General features: G+C 32.9%; 2 protein-coding genes across 2 annotated transcripts; both read right to left on the bottom strand.

Moving 5' to 3' along the window:
* Positions 1-5624: 5624 nt before the first annotated feature.
* LOC131617238 (early nodulin-like protein 8) lies at positions 5625-6556 on the bottom strand. The gene is made up of 2 exons (XM_058888576.1): positions 6238-6556; positions 5625-6167 (listed from the first exon to the last, which is right to left on the bottom strand). Exons 1-2 carry the CDS (start codon positions 6428-6430, stop codon positions 5764-5766), a joined length of 597 nt encoding a protein of 198 aa, XP_058744559.1. The 5' UTR covers positions 6431-6556; the 3' UTR covers positions 5625-5763.
* Positions 6557-10642: 4086 nt separating this feature from the next.
* LOC131644248 (serine/threonine-protein kinase BLUS1-like) lies at positions 10643-25858 on the bottom strand. The gene is made up of 18 exons (XM_058914695.1): positions 25088-25858; positions 24849-24975; positions 24654-24722; positions 22744-22914; positions 22594-22659; positions 21421-21489; positions 21272-21340; positions 20877-21151; positions 13532-13668; positions 13345-13439; positions 13238-13276; positions 13085-13150; positions 12811-12918; positions 12677-12728; positions 12534-12589; positions 12207-12271; positions 12065-12116; positions 10643-11287 (listed from the first exon to the last, which is right to left on the bottom strand). Exons 1-18 carry the CDS (start codon positions 25630-25632, stop codon positions 11222-11224), a joined length of 2127 nt encoding a protein of 708 aa, XP_058770678.1. The 5' UTR covers positions 25633-25858; the 3' UTR covers positions 10643-11221.
* Positions 25859-27553: the final 1695 nt, after the last annotated feature.

Genomic DNA, 27553 nt, shown 5'->3' with positions numbered 1-27553 from the left:
ATGTCAGTGACCTAACACGCCATAGAATAAATCATAAAATTTTGTTTGACCGTCATTCCTAACCGCAACAAAAAAATTACATATGTCATGACGTAACACACCATAAATTAAATCATAAATTTTTGTTTGACAGTCATCCTTGATGGTCATTGTTTGACAATTAAATTTATTTATACCAATTAACTATAGTTTATGTTGAAATTTTAATTAGTCATTTTTAGTATTATTTATACTATTTAATTATGATCTGATCTTAAGTATTTAATTAGTTGATTTATATATGTATTTCTATTGGTTACTTTTATTATTTCAAGTTACAAGCTTTCTAGAGGTAATATAAAACAAAAGTATTCAAACAATATTAGCACTAAATTTGTGAGTGTTCTTCCAAAAATTAACAACATCATATAACACTGATCCAAGAAGCCTCTTTTGTTAAAAATGTCTAAGGAAATTGTATATCGACAAATTTAGTTTAAGGGACGAATTTTTTTTAATTAACTCCAAAGTTAACATACCATACAAAAAAATTAGACCTATCTTTTATTATAAAAATAATTTGAATAAACCTATCTTCTGGCAGCAACTACAAAATTCCCCTAACAATTTTAGCTTTCTCAAGTATGTATTTCCCTTCCTTGTACTTTTGATTTTCTTCATAGGCTTTTTCATACTTCCAACCAAGCACCTGATTGCAGTCACAACAATAGACATCAGCAACTGTATGGAGACCTGTTATCAGATGTCTGTCTTCTTTTGGCCCTACTCTAACATTCATTGCATGTGAAAACAGAAAACCTCTTCCACTTCTTCCCTGAAATTTACCAAATTGTAATCACCAATTTGTTGCTTAAAACATCTTATAAATAAATCAAATTCAAATCTAAAAGATATAACAAGAGAGTCTCAAGATACGTAGGAGACATCCCTCCCCTTATAGGTGGTTAAATAGGATTAAGTATGTCAAACTTACATTTTTAAACAGTTTTACAATATATCCAAAATCTATTGAATCACTCGTTATTAAACTACTAAACCCTAAATCCTAACTCGTTGTTAGATCACTTAGGTCACCCTCCAACTCTAAGTTGGAGCCATTTATCACCTTATAAGACGGTGATGTAACTCAGGTTACGCTCAGACTCCAACTTTGAGCGGGAGACATTTATCACCTTACAATATAGTGATGTATCGTCGGGTAAAATTAGTTCCAGTCCAAATTTTCAAACAATATTATAGTCTATTCAACATATGTTGGATCACCGACTATATGACAATCTAGATAATGATCCGGCCCTAACATAAAGCATCTCCCTATCGACCAATTTTATAGAATTAAGTTTAATTCCAACTCAATTTTAAAACTAATAGGACTAATTGCACATGTACATGTGAAAATAGTGTAATAATAATAATCTAAACAAGTAAACTAAAATTTTTCCAAATCCAAAAACAATAATCATATCATAGTAGATTAGATTATCTAATTAGGTGTATTATGATAGTAAGAAGGGTAATCTCAAATATGAAAAGATAAAAGTGAGTGAGTATTCACCCGAAAGGTTTTTGAAATGACATCATCATGAAGTGCAACATGGTTTCTACAATTAAAGCAAAAGTACAATTTGGCTTCAATCAAATTCTCCATATCAAGCCCTTTTATCAACTCAAACCCTTCAGAAAAGTGATTATGTGGCTATGAAACTGTCATTTAACACCAAACACAGATCAATATGAAGAGAGAAAAAAAGTATAATTTTTTTTTTTTTGCCAAGATTGAATTTAAATTATACGTACCTGCCCCTGTAATCATAGATGATCGAGTGTTTTCTCATTTCTCTATCACTTGACAATTTAAACAGATTATGCTAGATCTGATTAGTGAAGTTGTTGCTATTTAAATTGCAAGATTAACGGATTTTGAACCACAAAATAGGTAAGATAGATATGATATGGCACATAATTAAAATGATGATTAATGGTGTGTTTATTACAAGGTATGGAAATATCATTTTTTTTGGAATATTATTATTGAATCTTGTCATAATTTTATATGGTAATTAATTATACGTTTTAAGAATATTTTTAAATTATTTAATGGCCACATCACTAATGATATTTTCTAGCTTATCAATATAATTAATATTAGTTATATTAAAATTTATCTACTAAACAATACATCATTTCTGACATCAAGTCGTTTCAATCTCTTCTTGAACGCAATTACAAAAGATTGAACCATAGTTCTGCCTACTAAGTAAACTATTTTTATTTCTAATTTTTTACAACTTTTACATGTTTTTTTTACACCTAATTTCTATCTAGTCAGTTTTATTTATGTCTCAATACTAACCAAAACTAGTACTCCTATAATTAAAATGATGATTAATGGTGTGTTTATTATAAGGTATGGAAATATCATATTTTTTAGAATATTATGATTGAATCTTGTCATAATTTTATTTGGTAATTAATTATACGTTTTAAGAATATTTTTAAATTATTTAATGGCCATATCACTAATTGATATTTCTTGGCTTACCAATATAATTAATATTATATAATTAAAATTAGTTATATTAAAACTTATCTACTAAACAAGACACATGTTAAGGATCACTTCTGACATCAGGTGGTTTCAATCCTCTTTCGAGTATAATTGCAGAAGATTGAACCATGGTTCTCCTTACTAAGTTCAATGTCAATCACCTCTTAACCAACTAAACTATTTTTATTTTTAACTCTATACGACTTTCGTATATTCTTTTTACATCTAATTTCTATTTCTATGTAGTTAGTTTTATTTATGTCTCACGACTAACCAAAACTAATACTCCTTTTAGTAGCATTATTAAAACTTTTTTTCTCTTTGAATTGTTGCATGCAATATTTAGGATGCATTTTTCCGCACTTCTATTTTGGATCATTGGTTTATTTTAGCCTGTTAATGATTTAACTAGATTCATTTAGGTAAATATCATAATGAAATCAATAGATGAAACTTGTAATTGCTTAACTTTGTTTTCTTAGTTGAAGTCTGATTTGCCACTAATCAATAGATGAAATATTGATGTTAAAGATATCAAGATTTTTCCAATCACATTCTGTTCAAAGATTGATTCTCCATATGTCTTGATCTGATTCATCAATCTTGTGATTCTTGTTATACAATCGTTGATGTTTGCTTTCTCCCCCATCTGAATCAACTCTAATTATCTTTTGTGAGTTTGTAACCTCACCACATTTGCCTTCCCCGCTCTTGCATGGGATTTATCAAGAATTTTCCATGTTTTCTTTGAGGACTCACAATCTCCAACCTTCTCGAAATTATCTTTGAGGATTAATTGGAAAGTCAAGGTTCCTTCAAATATGCAAGTTTTTGGTTTGGAGGTTGTTCCTCAATAGATTGTCGGTTTGCTTGGAGCTAGAAAGTCGCAGAGTTATCATTGGATCTCATGAGACGGTATGTCCCCTTTGTTTCCTTCATGAAGAAAGGGCATCCCATCTTTTCATTTTTTTTTTTTGCACTGTTTCTGTCCGGATTTGGAATAAGGTGATGAGTTAGTTAGGAATCACGGGGTTCTCGACTTCGTCTTCTGTGTGTTGGACCATTATTACAATTTACATCTATAAAATTTTGTTTGCAGAAGGAATATAGAATGATATTTTGGTATTTGGTTGTGTTGGGTTTGTAGCTAGCTAGAAATGTAGTAATTCTGATTAAAGGGGAAGTTCTGTTAATTTATTCGGTTAAGATTCGTTCTTGGAACGATATTTCCACACTCAAAGCTACACTTACTGTTTATTTCCACACTCAAAGCTACACTTACACCATCTCTTTATACAGTTAAATTGTTTTTATAATAATTACGGTTTATTTTTTTTAATACAAAAATATCAGGAATGATATTTGTACACTGCACATGACAACTACACCGTATTTTCATACGGTTTGATATTTTTATTTTATTTAATAATTAATTTTTCACTTTTTCAAATACAAATGAATGCTTGTTAGCACTCCTCCAAAAATATTTAAGCTTTGCTGTATTTTATCTGGTGTAACTATACGGTGTACCAAATCTAGTGTAAGCATATCAACACTCTAATGTATTTTTTGACTTTTAGATCTTGTATTGGGTTAAATATTTTCAATATATTTATAAAAAAATGAAATCATCCTACCATATTTACCATGCTAATGTAGTAATAACTACAAATAATATTGTCTAAATTAAAATAAAGTTAAAACAAACTTAAAAAAACCAAGTAAATAAAAAAGGATATAATGTTTTTTGAAAAAAAGACATTCTAAAACCAAAACTGAAATTAAAAACACTTTCTTCTAAATACTACAATTGATAAGTGGTGTTATTACCATGAGCTATCTTATTTGAACACTAAAAATTAGTCGGTTTTCGAAATTTATAGAGAGAGGTGATCCATATCTTGTTGAAATATGGGGCCTATATGAAGGGTTGCAATTTGCTCAAAAAATGAATTTTAATAAGGTAGAATTGAGGGTGGATTCATTGGTTGTAGTGTAGGATGTCAACAAGAGGAGGAATATCAATAGTGGAGGGAATAACCTAGTAGCCAAGATAATTGGTATGTGGGATCTTGACTAGGAATTAGATATCAAACATCTTCATAGGGAAGCTAACCAACTGGATGACGCACTGGCAAAACATAACTTTTCATTGAAGGAAGAGTATAACATTTTGGAGGATTGTCCTGTTAATTTTGAGTATATTTGTCGAGGTGATGAGAACAACCCTAGTATTCCTAGAGTTATTTGTCTGTAGCCTTCTTCTTGTGGACTTTTAGCCCTCTTGATAATAAAAAATAAATAAATTTAAACACCATATTTGATACTGTATTGTAACTCCTACCTCCCTCCCAAATTATAAAACATTTTTGAGCATTCCACACACATTAAGAAATATAATTATTATTTTATGAGAAATTGAAATGATATATAACTTTATAAAAATATCTTCAATAAATTACATTGGAAAGTAAAATTAAAAGACAATGAAAAAGGAAGAGTAATAAATGATAGAGCATATTGAAAAAAAATTATATTAATATTGTACTAGAATTATAAAATAATTTATAATTTGAGATAATTTTTTTTTCTCTAAAACATCTTATAATTTAAAACGGAAAAAATATATCTTTTATCTCGCACACTTTCACCGATTTCAAAAATACACTAATATACCATAAAATACGACACCTTTTTTACATTCAATTTTAGATGTACGTATATAATTTCTTTCAAAAACACACTAATATACCATAAAATTACAAATCGACACCTTTTTTACATTCAATTTTAGATGTACATATATAATTTCTCTATTCAATTCTAGGTTATCATTGCCATTCTCAATAAAATTGCCACCTCAATACTTCCTCATACAATATGCCACCTCTACCTCCATCCACAGTTTTCCTCACTCTGGTATGTCCTTCCATCAAGCTGTCAGACTGAGATTTTAATCTTTATCCCAGTCTCCAGCTCATGTCTTTGTTTTTATGTTACCTTCTTTGTGCAAAATTATGATTGAGAATGTACCATATACATTTCTGCAAAATTCTTTGTATTACATTTTGTTTTTTATTGGGTAACAAAGAGGGGAAGAATATTTCAATTATTATATAATAAATGTTTTACATTTCAATTTAATCACCATACAGATCCAAATCAATGACAAAAAGAATCCAAAGTAAACAAAATTAATATATTAAAATAATACATTACATTAAACCAAAGAACATTGCATATATGACAGATCCAAATCCAATAACAAAGACATGAAAATTTGAAGCTATGTGATGTGAATTTGATGAAGAAGGAGCTACTGGAATGTTCCCAAAAGCTGCTTGATAAGAAGGTGCATTTGCATTTGCAGGCAATGAATTAGGACTACTAGCTTCTACATCAACATTTCCAGTTCCACCAACAGATATATGAATCTTCTGATTCTTTTGGCAATGACCATTGACTCCACTTGTGAAATAAAAATCACCATGTGATGATGTTATGTTAAACAAAGAGTTACCATTGTTCATAAACAATATTGGATCTTTAGTGTTGCAGCTTTTGTAGGACTCTTGTGTCACTTGAATCAATGAATCTTGACTTGGTGGATATAGAAACACTACAAGAAAAAAAATAGTAAAATTAGAAATCTAAAATTAAGAAGATATTGTAAATAAACAAATGCTTACAAAGTGAGTCTCCAAGGGTGAAGTTGTGAAGTTTGGACCATTTGGTGTAGATTTGAGGGTTTGATGAGGAGGGTAAGCTCCAGGCATTTAGATCTCCAACTTTGTATTGGAGAGAGAAGACTTTGGTTTGGATTTGGAGGAATGTGAAGAGGAGAGAAGAAAGAGAGAAGAAGATGGTGTTGTGGATGGCCATTTTTTTCTTAGATTTAGGACCCAACAAGGGGGACTTTTATTGGCTTGAAATCTGGTAAGTGGAAGATTTATAAATGATCATTCAATGAAATTAGAAGAGACACTATTACACTAATGTCAACTTGATTGTTGGAATCTAAACTTATATATATTATTCCTCTCACTTAAAAAAATCAATTATTATTAGTTGATAGTTGTATATAGGTATCTCATCATTAAAAGAAAAAAGTAAATTTAGTGAGATTTATATATAATTTAAATATGAAAAGAAAAGTTAAAAAATGTGTTAGAGAGTATATTATAGAGAGGTAATATTAATTATAAGGGTTGATATATTAAATGATAAATTAGAAGATAGGAAAAGAGGTGAGGTAGACAAGTGAAAAAATATGCTTAATAATATGCACATGGCCAGCTGGTTTGTTTATTAATTGAAGTGGGAAGGGAATGGTATGTTCTTGTGATTTCATATGTTTGAGCGGTGCGACCAAGTTTAGTTAATAACATATCACATGGTTAACAAAATGGAATCATGTGATTTATTTAATAAAATGAGGACTGAATATACCAAATTACATGATAAATAAACCACAATTCAATACAATACTATATGGGGCAAATTGGAAAAACGTTTATGTAAACAACATTTTTATTTTGAGGCAAGTATTTAACCATCAAATCAAGTTAATTAGTAACAAATCCGTGCGTATGTACGGGTTTTTTTTCTGTTACACGCATTTGAATACATCATTTATTTTAAATAGAATATTAAGAAAAAAAAAATATTTAAATAAATAATTAATTATTTGAATCAAAAATATTTGATCATAAATATCATTTCTCGTATATAAAAATATTTAAATCAATAAATTTTTTTTTCTCATATACAGACTTCATTTTTGTTTAGGTATCATTTATAAAAATATTTGCATCAATAGTAAATGTTGTATATAAAAATATTTAGATCAATAGTAAATTTTTTTCCTATATGCCATTTTTGAATAAAAAATATTTAGATCATAAATACCATTTTTCTTAAATAATATATTTTTTCCCGTATACCATTTTTGAATAAAAAATATTTGGATCATAAATACCATTTTTCGTATATAACAATATATAGATCAATAATAGATTTTTTTCGTGTACTAATTTTAATTTGGTTTAGGTATCATTTACAAAAATATTTGGATTAATAGTAAATTTTCGTATACAAATATATTTAGATCAATTATAGATTTTTTTCCCGTATACCATTTTTTAATAAAAATTGTTGAATTATAAATATTATTTTTCGTATATAAAAATATATAGATCAATAATAAAAAAAATTCCGTATAAAAAAATATTTTTGTTTAAGTATTATTTACAAAAATATTTGGTTCAATAGTAAATTTTCTTATACAAAAATATTTACAAAGAAAATTGTGGAAGAAAAAAGTGAGAAAGTGATAAAAGAGAAGATTTGGTAAGTTTGATAAAAATATGAGGGTTGTATTATTTTAATAATAAATTTAAAAACTTTATTGTACAAAGACCAAATAAAGACAATTTTAATGTGGTGGCAAAAAAGCAAATAAGGGTATTGTAGACTTTTCCACAACCATTAATTTTCTTATATTATAGATATAAATTGATCTATCATGCAATTTATTTTAGGACAATTTTTGAAAGTCAACGTGACAATCCACGTCATTTAAAAATTGTTAAAAATTAAAAGTAATTAACATCACATTTGTTGTTGATTAATTTTTCTTGTTTTAATAATGTGGGTAAGAAGCTTTCGAATTCTTTAAACTTTGTTTGACAAGTCCTTTCGGTATAATATCTTATTTACTTTATTTCTTTCACGTTCAATGTTGTAGGTAAGATGCACCTTGATGTTGTCGATCTAGAAAATGTATCAGAGGTTGGTGAGTCAAGTATTCCTAATATCGATGTTGTTAAAGCTGACATTAAGAAAGATTTTACCATTAAACAAATGTTTACATTACATGATCATATGTTTAAATGAGTTTGGGTGGAAGCTCCTAAGTTAATTTTTGGGATAGTTATCGAGAGGTGTGATTTAGGTTTTGATAGAAGACAAACATTTGATTTAATGAGTTGTGAAAGATGTGGTGGGTATAAAAACTTCTCCCGAAGTTAAATCGTGATGACACTAGATCAAAGAAATGTGGATTTCTTTATAGGTTGCGCATGTACTGTATGGTGGTGAATTATGCCCTAAGTTGGTGAATTATAGGGAATTCGTATTCTAATACATATAAATCTTGGTGGAGAAATCATCCAAATTTCATTTATAAAAATAATTACCTCATATTGTAGCAAATCTTGTAGCTCTGGCTACCCCACCTAGATTTCAAGGGCAGAAGGATGTTGTTGCTACTCCTCGAAAGTGAAAGCTCTAAATGATGATGGAAAATTTTGTAAAGACCCAAGCTAGGAAAAACGAGGATTTTAAGACTCAGAATCTTCACACTAATAAGGCATTTAGACATCTCGCGTTCAAGGTAGACGGCGTGGCCACTCATAACAAAATGCTTGAAGCTCAAATTTCTTAAGTAGACTAACAACAAGTGTCTACATCAGTCCCAACCGAAATTTTGTCGGTACAACCTAAGCAAAACTCAAAAGGGCAGATAAACGATGTTACACTGCAAAGAAGTAAGGATCATGAACCTTTAGTTAACAAGAGTGATGAAGGAAATGCTTAAAAGAGTGAGACGACACCAATTGAAAAGAGGTTGTTGTTGAAGGAGAAAAAGAAGATTTGTATGTAGTTTCGCCTCTATATAAGCCTTCGATCTCATTCTCACCGAGATTTGCAAAAGCAAAAATTGAGGAGTAATTTAAGAAGTTTGTTGAGCTATTGAAAAAGCTCCATATCAACATCCCCTTCATTGAGACTCTCTTTCTCTCATATGTCTACATATGCTAAATTCCTAAAGAAAATCTTGTCTAATAAGTAAAGATTTGATGACACTAGAGCACAACTGCTTACTGGGGAGGGCAAAGTTATCAATCAAAATGATTAGCCTTAAAACTGAAAGACTCGAGAAGTTTATCAATTTCATTTGTCATTGGTAACACTACCATAGACAAAGCCCTGTGTGATCTTGAGGCTAGTATAAGCTTAATGCCCCGGTCTATTTGTAAAAGATTCAGTCTCGATAGGGAAAACCTACAAAAATATCTTTACAACTAGTCGATAGGTCCATAAAATATTCAGTAAGAATACCGGAGGATGTACTTATTAGGATTGGTATTTGTACATTCTCATTGACTTCGGTCATAAACATAAAGAAGATGATCATATTCCTATTCTCTTAGAAAGAACTTTTTTGACCACTGTTGAAGTCATAATAGATGTAAAGATAGTTTTAAAACAAAACTTTAAATAATTGAATATTAATTTAATATTAAAAATAAAAAATTAAATATAATATAATATAAAAGATTAAATTTAATGAAGTATGGCAATTCAACATTGGTTTTCAAATGAAATAACATAAACATTACAATTTTAGAATTTTTAATTATACAAATTAAACAGACTACCCGTGGTCCATACAAATTAGCCATAATAGATACAAAGTTTTTAAAATCAAATGAAGCAAAAGTCTGATGCTTTATCAAGTTTTTCAGACTAATCCATAATAGTTAATACATTTTAACGGCTCTAGTTTTATCAGATGAAGCAACAATAAACTTATTTTAAGACACAAAGTTTAATCATGGAGAGCACTTCACTGCTCATAACAAAAGCAGGCATTCCAATATTTAAGTTATCCATTCAAGACAAAATCATCATGTTTAACCACTATGAATAGAATCTAAAATGAAGTCAACCAGACTAAACATCACAAAAAAATATTTTAAAAAAGAAAATAAATAAAACACCAAAATTTTAAAAATCAAATTGAAGAGACCTTTGATTTTTTTTCAAAAAAGAAAGTTATAGCTAATAAAGGAAAAGAGAAAATGCCTAGAGGAATATTTGTATTGATGAATATAGAATAATACAAATGAGGAAAAGTGAATTTAAGTAATTACAGTAAACCTATTTACAGTCATTCACAAACCAGTAACTAACTACTAACTACATTTCTAATAGAAAGCAAAATCAATTTCACATCACAAAATCAAACGCTTGTAACTTCATTAAAATCACATTTAACATGAGCAAACCCAATTATAATGCAGTTCAACATGAAACAAGACAACTTAATTTGAAGAGTTGAAAATCATTTGACTACATTGATTCAATTGGTACAAAAACCTGTTATTATTCAGTAGGTAGAATACAATAAACCTATACAAGCTCAAATAAGATATAGTAATAATAATATAATATATAATTTATAAACAACATAATATGTAGAGATATTACTTTTCCCTTGGGGTTGTGTCCCTATAACTTCAACTCCTAATCTGCAACCAACCATAGTGGATTGCAGTGTGATACCGCAAAAGAGAAGATTATATACATCTGAATCTTGAATGAAATAAATAATGAGATTAACCTTCACAGGTCATTTTGCTCATTTTCACTCGCCTCGCTTTCAGATTGTTACAAAGGCTTGCTGAAAACAAGGCAAGCTGGACAGGAGAAGATACATGACTCTTATTGACCATCAACATGCAAAGAGCAGAGCCGCTTCAGCAGAGAGAGGTAGAGGGAGGGGGAGAGAGAGAGAGGAGGGGAGAGAGAGAATGGAGTACAACTTATAATTTATCATCACAGCTGGTGTACACTTACTTCACTAAACACTATCATTATTATCCACATTCATGCACCTTCCTCTCTTTCTCCGTTTTGCTCCTGGCTATGGAAAGCAGATACCTGTTGTTGCAACTGCGGAAAAGGATAACCCAATTGTTTATTAGTTTCGCAGAAACCATCAGGGGCCCTTTCATGGCCTTGAACACAACAAGATGATTATAGAAATGACAAGTGAACAATAAGAGTATATATGATTTAAATATGTGAATGTGATCGTTCTTTTCATAAATTGAGTTTGATACCTGCAAAATAATGTTATGTTATAATATAATACAATATAAAATATAGTATAAATCATGTTCAAATTATATCAATTTTTTTTCAACAACAATGATAAAAATTATGTAAAAGAATATGATAAATTATCTGTATGGTTTTCTATAATTTAAAAAAAAAATAATCAACTGTTAATCTTTTTTACTATATTAATTAATGAAATCATTATTCATTGTATAAGAACCATAACTTTATATATTTCTAAACAAAGTATTTAACACCAAAATAATAAATGTAATGAAGATGTACTGAATTATAAAACTACATTTTCATATAATGTTACCCTATTGGTTAGTTTTTAATTCAGCCTCAGGGAAAAGTTTTAGCTAATAGGTTGTAATGGAATGGATTTTTCATATTGGTACACCAAACAACAGATTATAATATTGTATATAATAATAGTTTATCCTATTGTATCTTCTTTATGTTAGCTGCCAAACGAGCCCTTAAGGTTTTAACCAAAAGTCTCCAAGGTGGACATCACATATATGTAATGCAAGCATGATGAACCCAAAAAGGCTGAAGAAAAATCAAGCATGATAATGAATCATAAAAACTTGTGGAGTAACTTACCTGCATGTGTTTTAACTTCTCAGAAGTAAGTTCATCTGTCAAACTGGTCACACTGTCAACACAAAATAGAAGGACCAGGTGAGCGTTTTGAAGTCAAAGCAAAAGGGTTACTTGAAAAGTGTTTTACAAACTTATAACTAACCGAGACTGAAGTTCTGAAATTTTGGCCAGCAGAAGTTGTTCTCTCTCTGGAGCTGATGTCTCAACCTATGAAACGTTTGGGGGAAAATCAAGCTCTTGAAAACATGTTTTAAAAATATGGATTGTGTTAACAAGTGTCATAAGGGCATTGGTTAAAGAACCTATAAAAAAAACTTTAGTATTGGAAATACAAGTCAAACATTTGTCGAATAAATACACAATTTTCTATACAAAGGTTATCTCTTTTGATTCCTTAAACAATGCCCTAAAAAAACTTGTTAATTAAGCATACAAGTTATGGGGCTACATGAAATGAAAATTTGCTTACACTGCCATTATTTTCTGAACTGCGAGGTATTGGTGGCAACTTTCCATTCTGAGAAGCTGAAAATATTAAATGCACTCATCATGTAATCAATGCTATACAGAAAAAAGAACGTCTTCAAACATAATGGAAAAACTTTCACTCACCATCATTTGCCTCAGCAGTTTGCAAGCTATTTAACAGATTCATTATAAGATCCTGGAATGAAACAACTCTCCGATAAGACTATAAATTTGTTAAGTTACATAATCAATTATCCAACGGAAAACAGTTTCCCCACCTGTTGAATAGACGTCTGCTGGTAAAGATTGTGAAGGTGAGGCACAATAACAGATGCGGGAATATTCACATTGGCAGAATCATTGGAAGACTGTCCAACTCCAATTGGCTGAATATAAATACATCCAACGAAAGACAGACGAGCATTATATATCACACAAATACAATAATCAATAAAACATCCTAGATACTCTTTAACCAACCAAAGACGCCAATATTCACAAAAATATGATAAATAAGAAAGCTAGCTTTAGAACAAACGGAAAGTTACAAACCATTTGCTGTTTGAAATCCGCCATCCAATCACCAACACTGGCAGATTTCTTCAGTGGTGAAGAATCCTATATGTCATGTAACAGGAAGAGAATATCAAATGAGAGGAGTAAAATGTAAACAATTGACAATAATTAATTAAACCATCAACCAACCTGTGGAGATCGGCGTGAAACTGAACTTACAGGAATATCCTGTGCAACAAATGAAGTCAGTTAAAGTTGTAGATAAGGTCAAATCAACTATTGGAAAAAAAATATACCTTGACAAGATCTAAGTTTTCTGATGTCACTGAGAACCGCCCTTTAATTTGCACAAGATTAGCCTTAGATTTATCATCTGAGGAATCTCTGAATCCTAACAAGTGGTGGTGAAACAAAAATCAAAACCAAGAGCTTAACAGGACTGGTTCGAAAAATAGCTTACAATGCAAATGATAATTGAAATACCTCCAGAGGATTTTATTGGGGCCGATAAACTATTTGCTGAAGCACGATTAGGAAGCATCAATGGACCACTAAAGCTTGGAGCACGACGTATATCGCGATTACTTTTCTCACCTGATAACTGACTTTCATTCTCAAACCTAAAAGTAGCAAAGAATTGCAAATTAAACTAGAGCAAGGACACCTCAATTACCAATAAGCATAAAATGACCAATTGGACACAAAATGTTTTGCTTTATTTATTTGAACTTCAAATTAAGCTACTTACATAGTATACTTATAAACAATCAATAAAGATAAAAGTGAACAAGAGGATTCTTCAGAAAGGTAGACTTTAAATTGTGAACTTCAAACTATATTATATATACATTTCTTTCATATAAAATTTACCTATTTAACTTATATTGGTTCAAGTGGTTCAGCAAGTTAGTCACTTTTTCAATCACTTTCACAGCCAACACGCTTAAGGTGTTGGAGGCGGCAATTAAGGCAACCCAAATGCCACAATGAAGCAGCTAGGGGAGGACCGCAATGAAGGCAGAAATTCCAACATATCTAACAATTGTAAGACCAAGAAGGTTGGACGAATTGAAGACCTAAAGCAAATGAGGAATATGACAGAGATAATTTTTCTGTTATTATGATAGAGCAGCCTGTGCTCTTAAATAGAATACAATGTATTTAGAAAAGGAAATTCCTAATAAATACTCATCACTGCCCTGTTTCAATTCCTGTTTCAATTCTATAACTAAGGGCCAGTAATTTCTATAAATACATACACATTATTCAGCTAATCAAATCCTATTTATGAGAGTTTAATCCTATTTAAATATAAAATATACAACTAATTAACACTTTGTACAGCTGGTTCTGACACTCCCCCTCAAGTTGGAGAGTGGATATTACCCATTCCCAACTTGCTGATAATAGATTGAAATGTAGAGCCACTTAATCCTTTTGTAAGAACATCTGCCAGCTGATTTCCAGTTGATACAAATGGTATACATATTGTCCCACTATCCAATTTTTCCTTGATGAAATGTCTGTCTACTTCGACATGCTTCGTTCTATCATGTTGCACTGGATTATGTGCAATGTTTATTGCTGACTTGTTGTCACAATATAGTTTCATGGGTCCATTCCATTCAATCTTTAGGTCATGTAGAATTATTTTCAGCCATAGGAGTTCACAAATACCTAAAGCCATAGCCCGAAATTCTGCTTCTGCACTTGACCTCGCAACAACGTTTTGTTTTTTGCTCCTCCAAGTCACCAAGTTTCCTCCAAGAAAAGTACAATATCCGGATGTGGATCTTCTGTCATCTACTGATCCAGCATAATCAGCATCTGTATAAGCTTCCAAAGTAATTCCTTCACCCTTTGTAAATAGAATTCCTTTTCCAGGAGTGCCCTTCAAGTATTGCAAAATTCGATAAACAGCTCTAAGATGATTTTCTTTGGGATTATGCATGAATTGACTCACCACTCCCACTGCATAAGCTATGTCTGGCCTAGTGTGAGATAAATATATTAACTTTCCAACCAACTTTTGATAGGATTCTCTATCCACACTTGCATCTTCAACAAATTCACTAAGTCTGTGATTTTGTTCAATTGGAGTTTCTACTGGTTTGCATCCCAATTTACCAGTTTCAGATAATAAATCCAGCACATATTTCTGTTGAGAAATGAAAATACCATGACGAGAGTGTGCCACTTCAAGGCCCAAAAAATATTTTAATCTGCCTAACTCTTTTACTTCAAACTCTTTCAGCAAACACACTTTTAGGCTATCCATTTCTGCTTGATGATTTCCTGTTACAATTATATCATCCACATAAACAATTAGTGCAGTAACTCCCCCTAAGGCTGAATGCTTAGTAAACAAAGTGTGATCTCCCTGACTTTGTTTAAATCCCATATCTTTCATCACAGTAGTAAACCTGCCAAACCAGGCCCTAGGGGACTGTTTCAGTCCATAAAGGGCCTTCTTTAGCTTACAAACTTTGCCTTTCTCAAAGCTGAACCCAGGTGGGACCTCCATGTAAATTTCTTCTTCAAGGTTCCCATGTAGGAAAGCATTCTTGACATCGAATTGCTGCAAATTCCATCCATAATTAGCTGCTAGAGATAACAAAATTCTGACAGTGCTCATTTTTGCGACGGGAGAGAAAGTATCATGATAGTCAATCCCATACGTTTGTGTGTACCCCTTAGCTACTAGTCTTGCTTTATACCTTTCAAGTGTTCCATCAGACTTGTATTTAAGGGTGAATACCCATTTACAGCCAACAAGTTTTTTGTCATTAGGAAGCTCTACTAACTTCCAAGTTCCATTTTTCTCTAGTGCATCCATTTCGACTTTCATAGCTTCTCTCCACTCTTTGATATCTAGTGCTTCAGTAACATTTTTTGGGATAGTGGTACTGTTTAAATGAGCAAGAAAACTTCTATGATTGTTGGACAAATTATTATAGGATATAAAGTGAGACAATGGATACCTTGACCTTTTTGTGCATTCTCTAACATCCTTCCTTATTGCAATTGGAAGATCTCTAGCATCCATGGACATATTCTGCTCCTCTAAAACAGTCCCATCAACTTCAGTTTCAGGGGGCACAATTTGCTCCTCTAAAACAGTCTCATCAATTACAGTTTCAGGATTTGGGTCAGATTCTGGAACTTGCACAGGTTGGATAATAGGTGCTGCCCTTCTTGTGTAAACTTGTAGTGGACGAGTAGCATTAGGAGTCTGTAATGAAGTGGGCATAAAAGAAAGGTCTTGGAACAAATCATCCTTATCTTCAATATATTCCTTCTCCCCCTGAAGATAAGGTTTGGAAAAAAAGGATTCGGTTTCGACAAAAGTGACATCAATAGACACAAAGTTCTTTTTTGTTGTAGGTTGATAACACTTGTAACCCTTTTGGGTAGGGGAGTAACCAAGAAATATGCATTTAATAGCTCGAGGATCAAGTTTTCCTCGATGTGGAGAATGAACATGGACAAATGACACACATCCAAAGATCCTAGGAACTAGGTTGTTTGAAGTTTTGAAATTTGGGTAGAATTTGGAGAGGAGCTGAATGGGGCTGTTATTCTGAAGAATTTGAGAGGGTAAGCGGTTAATCAAGTAGGCTGCAGTAAGAGCAGCCTCCCCCCAATATTGTTTTGGAACATTTGTGTGTATTAAAGATGCTCGGGTAACATTGAGAATATGCCCAATTTTTCTTTCAGCCACCCCATTTTGTTGTGGGGTGTGGACACATGATGATTCATGAATAATACCATTTTCAGTGAAAAAGGAAGACAATGTTTGATTAAAATAATCTTTGGCATTATCAGAACGAAACCGTTTGATGGTAGTCTCAAATTGGGTTCTTATCATTTGAAAAAACAATTTAAATATTTGAGTGACTTCACTTTTTTGTTTTAAGAGATACATCCATGACACTCTAGTACAATCATCAATAAAAATGACAAACCAACGGGCCCCAGATATATTTGGGATATTGGATGGCCCCCAAACATCACTATGGATTAAGGAAAAAGGAGTAGACATTCTTTTATTATTATTATTAGGAAAGCTAACACGTTTGTGTTTAGCAAGTTCACAATCATCACAATGAAAATTTTCTAAGTTTATACCTTGAAACAAGGTGGGAAACATATTTTTGAGAGTGCTAAATGAAGGATGACCAAACCGGAAGTGACGCAACCAGATTTCTTTATTAAGGGAAGGAACAGATTCTGACAACATAGACAATGGAAGTTGACTCTTAATGCTACTTGTCCCACGCGCTTCCATAAGAAGGTAGAGCCCATTGTCCTCTCTAGCAAGTCCAATCATCTTCCCCGTTTCCTGATCCTGAAATTTGCAAAGTGTAGGAGTGAATGTTACTAAGCATTGTAAATCTGTTGTAAGTTTGTGAATAGATAACAATTTGGCAGATAATTTGGGCACATGCAAGACATCTCTCAAAATTAAATTTTGACTTAGTGGAATATCTCCCTTTCCAGCAACAGTAATAAAAGTGCCATCTGCAGTGACAATCTTTTTATTACTTGGACACGGTGTGTAAGAGATAAACTCAGTAGAGGAATGGGTCATGTGATTCGTAGCCCCAGAATCAACAATCCATGTCTTTTTTTCTGTAGATTGTATAACACTAAGAGCATAAGGATGAGAACTACCTGATAATGCCATGGAAGAACTACCTGTATTTGTGGGTTTGCCTAAAGAGTCTAGTAATTCCCTTAGTTTTGTAATTTCTTCTGGATTGAAGTCTGCAGTAGGTTTGGAATGACTTCCCTCAACAACACTTGATTGGACCAAGTGAGCATGTGCTGGTCCTCCTCGTTGAATGCCTTTGGTGTTCCAATTTCGATTATGATTTGGCGGTTTTCCATGACGTTTCCAGCATCTGTCTTCTGTGTGTCTTGGCTTCTTGCAGAATGTACACCATAGAGAATCCTTGCTATCCCCTCTTTCAATCTCCATTTTGGGGGCTCCTCCGATTTGACCGTTCTTCCATTGGTCGATGTTCTTCTCTCGACTTTCTGCTACTAAGGCTGAACTTTGAGTTGATTGAGGCTCCATCATCACTCCTCTTCGCGATTCTTCTGTTCGAAAGGCAGCCATGGTTTCATTTAGTGAGGGTAACTCTTTTCCGAGTACTTGAATCCTTATTGGATCAAACTCGTTGTTCAGACCTGTTAAGAACTTATAGATTCTATCCTTCTCCTTATAATTTTTTAGTAAAGTAGCATCTGCTGTGCATTTTGCTTCAAAATGTTCATAGTGATCCAACTCCAACCATAGGTTTTGTAGAGTTTGTGCATACTCACTAATGGACCGATCTCCTTGTTTGGTAGTCGCAATCTTCATCTTAATTTCGTAAATTTGTGCAGCATCACCAACCTTTGAATAATTTTCTTTACAACTGTCCCACACCTCTTTGGCGGTCTTCATGAATATGCACGCATCACTAATCTCGGGTACCATGGAATTCCATAGCCATGACATTACAACAGCATCTTCTTCATCCCATGCAGCAAACTTTTTGTCTGTAGCTACTGGAGTATCTTTTCCAGTAAGATGATTCAATTTGCCCTTTCCCTTTAAAAAGGTTTGGACAAAATGAGACCATTTGAGGTAGTTTTTACCATTGAGACGAAGGCTAGGTTGAACATTCTGCAGTTCAACAGAGCCAGTGTTTGGGGCAGGGGTATTAACTGGTTCAGACATTCTGAATTTTGTTGAGAAAACAGCAATATAGACTGTAAAATAAAATCGGCAATGCAGGCCGCACAGCGGAAACAATGGCAATGCAGGCCACAATTTTTTAACAGGCTCCTATGGATTTTGGAGCTCTGATGCCATGACAGAGATAATTTTTCTGTTATTATGATAGAGCAGCCTGTGCTCTTAAATAGAATACAATGTATTTAGAAAAGGAAATTCCTAATAAATACTCATCACTGCCCTGTTTCAATTCCTGTTTCAATTCTATAACTAAGGGCCAGTAATTTCTATAAATACATACACATTATTCAGCTAATCAAATCCTATTTATGAGAGTTTAATCCTATTTAAATATAAAATATACAACTAATTAACACTTTGTACAGCTGGTTCTGACAGAATAGGTTGTTGAAGAAGTATGAAAATTATGTCAACATGGAAAGGGTGAAAGTGCAAACGCGAAGGAAAGGGCTTGCTCCTCCATAATCAAACGCATAACACATAGAAAACATGGAAGAGGTATTGAGTTTTGTAATGCTGGATCTCATTCTTGGGGAATGGTGTCAACATTTCCTAGTTTAATGGAAGTGACTCATTTGGTTGGATATGAGAAAAGTAAGGAGTAAAACCAGAACCAGCTTGGTCATTGGAGAAGAAACTGGAAAATCAAGAAACAAAACAACAACTTCATAAGGTAACAGAAACAAATGATGAACCAGGGACTGATGTGGTCAAGAAGGAGATAGATCTGTTTACTGTAGTGATGCATGGGTGGAAGTACCACTTGGTGGCAAAAAAAAGAAACTAGGTTTTTAGTCCAGTTGGTCTACTGGCTTCGCTCCCAGATCAACAAAACTGTACAGCCACTATAAAGATTTGATAGGAATGGGCCTGTTAGTAAGGTAGGAGACATATTGGTTAACAAAGCAAATTTTGGGCCCAAGGTGTGGCGTGTGTATGAGAGACGGATTAAGAAAGGAGCCTAAAGGAAAGTGTGATAGCTGATGTGGCAATTCTGTTAGGATGTTTACAATTCCCATAATAAGTCGCATAGTAGGGAATTAGTTAGGGAGGGTTGTTATTTCCATTTCACCTTAATGGTTAGGCAGTGAGAAGCTTGTTTCTCAAACTGTGGAGCTTTGCTCGGCTTTGTATTACGTTTTCCTTATTCCATATATCAATAAATCCTTGTCCATCTATTCCTTGATCTCTGCTCTATTAAGATTCATGTTATTAAAAGTTCGGCTATGCCCCCACCGGCCACCACAACCAAAGCTGACAGACGCCAGCCTACACGGACAGGTGTTTGCACCTAAGAGATCCATCCCCCTGGTGCAAAGAAGTGGGTTCTACAGAGGAGAAAGGGGAAGGGACAGCATTGATATTCTGAACAGAGGGTTTGAATTTGAAGCTTGAGCAGGTCCAAATTGATTTTAGGAATGAAACTTGTTAAGGTAAGGTAAGGTAAAGGAAGCTTCTGCCAACCAAGGTCTTATTTGGACATTATGGCAAGGGCCAAGCCCAAGCTGACAGAATAATAATAATAATAGTCTTTTACTGTTCTTGGAGCAATGTATATCAGAATGGACTAACAAGATTAAGCATAGCTTCCTAGATTTCCAATTTCCAAATTGCAACTTTGACAACAAGGTTGAAATTCAAGAGGGTGATTGTTTAGACAACAGATTGGAAAATCAGTTAAAGAAAATTAGAGTAGTTAGCTAACAAATTTGATAAATAAATGGACGATGCAAGAGTAGCGGTATCAGTATCACTCATATTTGGCCGCAATGAGTGAACTGAGCAAAGGCTCTGCTGGGAGAGGAAATCCGGGAGAATTTTTTTCTGTAGATTTCAAATCATCCAAAAAAATTGTTCCTTATCTTTGTTCATACCAATTTTCCATTCTCTTCTCTAGATTCCTAATACAACCATACAGTTTGTTTCTGCATTACTGTTAAAACATGGGGGTGACAATGTTTTACTTTCCATCCCTTCCATTTTATTATATCCCTTTCATTTTATTTCCACTCCCTAAAACTTCAAAATATAACCCAATATAAGAACAAATAACAATGATATAATATGCAATACCATACATACCTTTCAAATAGACGTCCTCTTTCGGGTAAATAATGACCAAGCACTGTGCCAGGCACAAGCGGCCCACTTTGGGTTTTACCAACTTTCACTGCCTGAGTTTTAATTTTGCTTGTTCCCACGTCCTTTTCTGAAGTAGATGCTGATGCCTCAGCAATCAATCCATTTCTTTTATCACTCTGTGATACCTCATTACCACCCACTTGTAACGTGGACTCGTCTTGTTGTGCGTTATCTGAATTTCTCTGGTCCACGCGGGATTGAGAATCACTTGCATCCTGTCATTACAATTAAACAAAGATTTTCATAGATTATTTTTACGGTAAGAATTCACTGGACGTGATTTGTGATAAGACACTGGTTGTATTATTGTGATAAATAAAGTTAGTTCAACCAACCCTGTTAGAGCTGAAGAACTTGTTTTCATCTTCTTCCGTTATCTCTGCAATATCATCTTCATCTTGCACCTAGTAAAATCATAAGATATTAGTTCTGACCAATCAAAGAAAAAACAGCCACATATAATCTGAAACATGATAATTCATACCAATGAAGCTTGAGCTTTCAAATCTTCAACGTCGAAGTTCCACGCACTAACTCCTCGCTTATATTCACTCTAGAAAGGGAAATATATAAATGGATTAGACTTCAATGGTTACAAAAGCAACGACGTTGTATTCTCTTTTCTGCAAGAAAAACATACACTTCAATCTATATTTTCCAAAGCTTTAAAATTTCTAACTTTCGAAAGATAACCAAAAACATTGTCAGAATTGAGACCAATTGCCTAAAATTCATCCCCTTTGTTAACAAAAGATGCATTTAGTTAAGAAAAGTACTCTATTTGTTTGTTCTTAATTCTTTTTCAGGTGTTTGGCCAAAAAAATATAGGTCCTTTAAGTGAAAGCAAAAGGAAAAAAAAGCTGTGTTAAAAATAAGCAAAAAAACTGGATATTCTCAGGAAACAGAGCAACAAGAAAAAAAATTGTTTTTCACAGATTTTTTTCTTTATACTACTGTTAAGAAATGTACTTAGGTCTAACTCAATCCTACAAAACCGGTTTGTAAGAAGAGGATTGCCCCCACTTATAAGCACATATAGGGCATGAAAATAAATTGTGGGTGGCCCGATATCGAAAACTTGATAGCACCGGGATCTTAAATCTGGCTCTGATACCATGTTAAGAAATGTGGTTGGGCCTAATTCAACCCTAAAAAACCATCTAGTAGGGTGAGGATTTCCCCCACTTATAAGCACATGTTCAGACCATATATTATCCAATGTAGGACTCTTAACAATTAGAGAGCTTTTTATAGAAATAATCTTTGTGAAAGCATTTATCAAAATAGTAAACTTTCACTGCAAGGCCAAATGAGTGTGCAATCATGATTATTATTATGATTTGTAAATTAAGAAGTCCAGAAATTGCTAGCTCTTTCTTTTTATTAGATCAAATTGACAACTAATTCTAGGAAAACCAACCAAAGCTCTACCATTTCAAGTGCATAATCTACTGTATCTAACTCTAACAACCAACAACCAGACTGGAATAAGCTCTGCAATGAAATTTTCTAGTAGTGAAAGAAACCAGTATCAAGAGAAAGAAAAGTAAAATGACAAATTTAGCTTGTATAAACCCATACATGAAAATGCTTGCAGAAACCACCAGAAAAAATAGACTACACTTAATGACAAATAAAATTTGAATATCAGCTTTACCTGAGATATTGCTTCTTGTTCAGCAGAAGGCATTCTCTTCAGTGCTAGTTGAGCTGCATCTTTAAGCTGCAACATTTCAGTGAAGTCATGCAAACGTAACAGAACAAGAGAAATTACATAACAGGCATTGAAGCATGTACGAAATCAAACCTGGAGGGCTTTTACACGAGTCCAAAGAGGCGGTAAATCAGCAAATAATTTCTTCACAGAAAGCTCCGGAGGCTTGGCTTGTTTGAAGAAGGAGTGTTTCAGTAACTTGTCCACGGACGGCCTCTTTGTTTGATCTTTTACCAGGCACATAGCAACCATTTCCTTAAAAGACTGATCACAACTGGAAATACTTTAATTAGACTGTCACTATTAAAGTACTCCTTTTTTTAGGAGTACTACTAATCTACTTTAACTATTAATTCAACAAGATGTAATTTCAATATACAAACAATATCCAACATATTAAATTGCAGTCACAATCGAGATTGCATCCTTAAGCTTGATATAACAGATAATCACATTCAAAAATGACTGGTGTGTCCCTAATCATTGGTTGCAGTAGAGATTGCATCGTTATCCTTAATATGGCAAATAATCACAATCAAATAAGACAGATGCAGCCCGAATTGCGGAATGTTTTACTAAACTTCGTTTATATCCAAATCCCTTTTTACTCTCATTACTTATTAGCCATAATTAATTAGCAAACAAGTAAAATCACAAATACACACACAGACACATGACAAAGAAAGAGTGTTTTAGATTTTCAAAAAAAAAAAGGAGTGTTTCAGTAACTTGTCCATGGATGGCCTCTTTACTTGATCTTTTACCAGGCACATTGCAACCATTTCTTAAAATACTGATCACAGCAAGAAATACTTTAACTAGACTGTTACTATTGAAGTACTAGTACTATCAGTCCACTGTAATTATTAATTCAACACATTGTAATTCAATAAAGAAACAACATCCAACATTTTAAATCGCATTCACAGTAGAGATTGCATTGTTATCCTCTATATTATAGATGATTTTAATCAAGTATGACCAACATTTCCCCAATCATGGGCGGAGTAGAGATTGTGTCGTTATCCTTAATATTGCAGACGATCACAGATCAAATATGACTGATATCAGTGATATGTCCCCAATCGCAATCGGAGTAAAGATTGTGTCGTTATCTTTAATATTGCAGATAATCATGAATCAAGTATGACTAATATGTCCTCAGTAGAAATTGCATTGTTATCCTTAATATTGCAGATAATGACAATCAAATATGACTGATGCAGCCTCAGCCGCAGTCGCAGTAGAGATTGCGTCTTTATGCTTGATATTGCAGATAACCGCAATCAATGCAGCGCCAGCCGCAGTCGCAGTAGAGATTGCGTTGTTATGCTTGATATTGCAGATAATCGCAATCAAATATGACTAATGCAGTCGCAGTAGAGATTGCGTCATTATGCTTGATATTGCAGATAACTGCAATCAAATATGACTGATGCAGCCCCAGCCACAGTAGAGATTGCGTCATTATGCTTGATATTGCAGATAATCGCAATCAAATATGACTGATCCAGCCCCAGCCGCAGTCGCAGTAGAGATTGCGTCATTATGCTTGATTTACAGATAATCGCAATCAAATATAACTGATGCAGCCCCAGCCGCAGTCGTAACAGAGATTGCGTCATTATGTTTGATATTGCAGATAATCGCAATCGAATATGACAGATGCAGCCCCAGCCGCAGTAGAGATTGCATCGTTATGCTTGATATTGTAGATAATTGCAACCAAATATGACTACTGCATCCCCAATCGCAGTCCCGATAGAGATTGTGTCAATCCTTAATATTGCAGATAATTGCAATCAAATATGATTGAGGCATCCCCGCGACCGTGGAATGTTTTTACAAAACCTTGTCGATATCCAAATCCCTCTTTACTCTCATCAGTTAAAGCCATAATTAATTAACATGCAAAATAAAACCGCAAATGTACAAATACTCATAACAAAGAAGTATCTTACGTAAATAACAATGACACGTGTAGGTAGAAAGAAAAGCCATACCTTCGAGAACTTTTTATCACGATCGTAATCAAGGCCGGGCGGCGCATTCTGTATGGTCATGAGTAAAACCTAAACAGATAACACAAACAATTAATAGTAGCAAGTAACTATCTCCTTCAAATTTCAAATTACATGATAATAACAAAAAGTTGAAGTGAACAACAAGCACATTTATCCCTTCAGATTGATAAACACCTTCATTGGAGGATACTTAGAGAAAGGTGCATGACCATGAGCCAACTCAAGTGCAGTAATTCCAAAAGACCATATATCAGCCTTGAAATTATAACCAGTACCAGGTTGCAGCACCTCCGGCGCCATCCTTCAAAACCAACCACAAAAACAATATTCAATCAAATCAAATAATATGCATAATCGGAACAACGAAACAATATCGCAATCACATAAGAAGCATAATGAAGCAAAACCAGTACCAGCAAGGAGTCCCAACGAAAGTATTCCTCGACCGCTGCCGATCACCAGTATCAAACATAGAAGCGGAAACACCGAAGTCAGAAAGTTTGACTTCACCATTAGTATCAAGCAAAATATTCCCCGCCTTAACATCCCGATGAATGTGCCCATGCTGATGAAGATAATCCAACGCCTTAAGCGTTTCCTTAAGAATCGATCCAATAGCATCTTCTTCAAGTCCATCCGGATAAGCAGCTTTCATTAGATGCAAACAAGAACCCTGCGCCATAAACGGCATAATAACCCAAAGCTTATGATCAACAACGAACGAACAATACGATTTCACCACGTTCCGGTGATCAATTAAGCTCATGATCTGCGCTTCCTTTCGAATATCTTCGAAATTGGAGTTGCATCGATCTAGATCGAGAGATTTCACAGCTACTTCCTCGTTGTAAGGGAGGTAAACTGCGTGAAAAACCGTCGCGCTTGCACCGTAACCTACTTCTTCTAGAAGCTTGTAATCGCTGGGATTCGCAGAATAGCTTCTGCTTCCCGAACCCATTTGTGATGTGTTTGGCTGTGTTGACTGTAGTCAGCTTTTTAGAATCAGAAAAATGGATTTCGAAATCGATTTTTTACTTGCAGCTTTTTTGAATCAGAGGCAATAAACAAACACTTTTGCTGTAATGACTAGTATGCTTCTTCTGTTAATGTGTTTTGTGTTTTGTAACCCACTTTTCCTTCGCAGTCTTCGCTCTTCAATCTATCTTCTACTACCCTATAATAAATAAATAAAATTTCATTGTAAGAAAGAAGATAATAAGCCGTGTTAATTGTTGCAATTTTTATTATTTAATTCATTTTCTAATTTGTTGTTATTATTTTAAGGGTATTATTGTGATTTTGATTGAGTTTTTTATTATTTTGGATTTTAAAATTTTATGGGTCTTGCTTGGGCTTTGTCATCCTTTTTGGCAAAAACTATTTAGGTGTGAGTGAAAACTATTTAGATTCATCATGTAGTCTTGATTAGGGAGGGAGAATCTTTTGAGACTTTGACATGCAATTTTTTAGATCCTAGAGTTTAGTTAGTGTCATATAAATTTTGAGTTAGATTCCAAAATTTTAGTTGACAACTTTGATTTATTAAAATCGGATGATTGATGATTTGAGATGGTTATTGTTTAGATTTGTATATGTTTTGGTTTAGAACATAAAATCAACCTCAAAAAGGTAGAAGGTGGATGAGCTTCAACAAAGGTGGTTGATAGTTGTGTATCCATGATTTTGAGTAAGAGAATACAAATTATTTAAATTTAATTAATTAATGATAATATTATTTAAATATTATTTGAGAGTCGGTTGGTCAAATTTTAAAATAATGCAGATCATTTGTATAACAACAGTGGGTCGACTGAAAGAGATATTGTGTGTAGAGTTGTATACATAATTTTCAAAGTTTATTTGTGTGCAAATGCACATTCTCAAGTGTGACTAGATATACGCTCAATGGTAAATGTTCTTTGTGGTTGTTGTCCAAGATGAAAACCATAAAACATATTTTACCGTCAAAGTCATTATAAACGTAATATAAGAAGAAGTGAGACAATATCATTCACGAGTCTTGTCTCTTTGGAGTAATGAGTTTGGAAAATAAAAAACACTTGAAGTAGAACATGTTATACCTTTTATATAAGAAGTGAGACAATATCATTCACGAGTCTTGTCTTTTTGGGCATAGAATTTCAAAGTCATATGTTCATTTGGTCGATCCAACATCCTAAATATAGTTGATCTTTCTTGTTTATACATATTAAGTTGTTCTTGCATCTCGATCTTATGGACCTAAAATATTTGATATCAAACAATATAGTTTTGATATCCAAACCCAATAGTTAAATTTTCAAAGACACAAATTAATGTGTTCGCACCTAATCTATTAAAGACGGTCATTAGTTACATATTAGTCTAACTCTACTTTATTACTCTTGATATTTTATCTATATTGACGATATTATTCCTTTTGAAACGTTTATCTATATTGACGATATTATTCCTTTTGAAATGTGATAGATATCCTTTAGTATTAAATAAGTAATAATTATTTTTGAATTATAATTTTTTGAAATCATTTTTTTACTTTATAGGAAAGAACTCATGTGTATGTGTACTTTTTGGTTTTTCGCACATATCCCTTTAAGATGTATTTCGTAATTTATTGATTTATAAAATAAATTTTTATATAGTTATTTTGAAAACAATTCTTTGTAATAATTATGTTTGGTAATATTATATGAATATGTTTATTTTAGTAAAATTTATGTCGTATAGTGACTTTTGTAAAATGTGTTATTCTGGACCTATTTTAATGAAGAAATTTGTGTATTGAAACTAATGTGACATTTTTTTAAAAACTATTATATTTCTTATATTTTTAGAATTTGAGTTCAATGTGTTTTATTAGTGGTATCTTAACAGGTTTC

Source organism: Vicia villosa, linkage group LG1, assembly GCF_029867415.1.
Source record: "Vicia villosa cultivar HV-30 ecotype Madison, WI linkage group LG1, Vvil1.0, whole genome shotgun sequence".
NCBI lineage: Eukaryota > Viridiplantae > Streptophyta > Magnoliopsida > Fabales > Fabaceae > Vicia > Vicia villosa.
Note: the sequence above shows the minus strand (reverse complement) of the source record. Positions and strands in the feature narration are given on the sequence as shown.

Coding starts and splice junctions, on each gene's coding strand:
- LOC131617238 (XM_058888576.1), bottom strand. CDS start 6,430: ATGGCCATCCACAACACCATCTTCTTCTCTCTTTCTTCTCTCCTCTTC. Junction 6,168..6,237: donor CACCCTTGGAGACTCACTTT/GTAAGCATTTGT, acceptor TTTTTCTTGTAG/TGTTTCTATATCCACCAAGT.
- LOC131644248 (XM_058914695.1), bottom strand. CDS start 25,632: ATGGGTTCGGGAAGCAGAAGCTATTCTGCGAATCCCAGCGATTACAAG. Junction 21,152..21,271: donor AGTTCTTCAGCTCTAACAGG/GTTGGTTGAACT, acceptor TTGTAATGACAG/GATGCAAGTGATTCTCAATC. Junction 12,272..12,533: donor GTTCAGAAAATAATGGCAGT/GTAAGCAAATTT, acceptor AACGTTTCATAG/GTTGAGACATCAGCTCCAGA.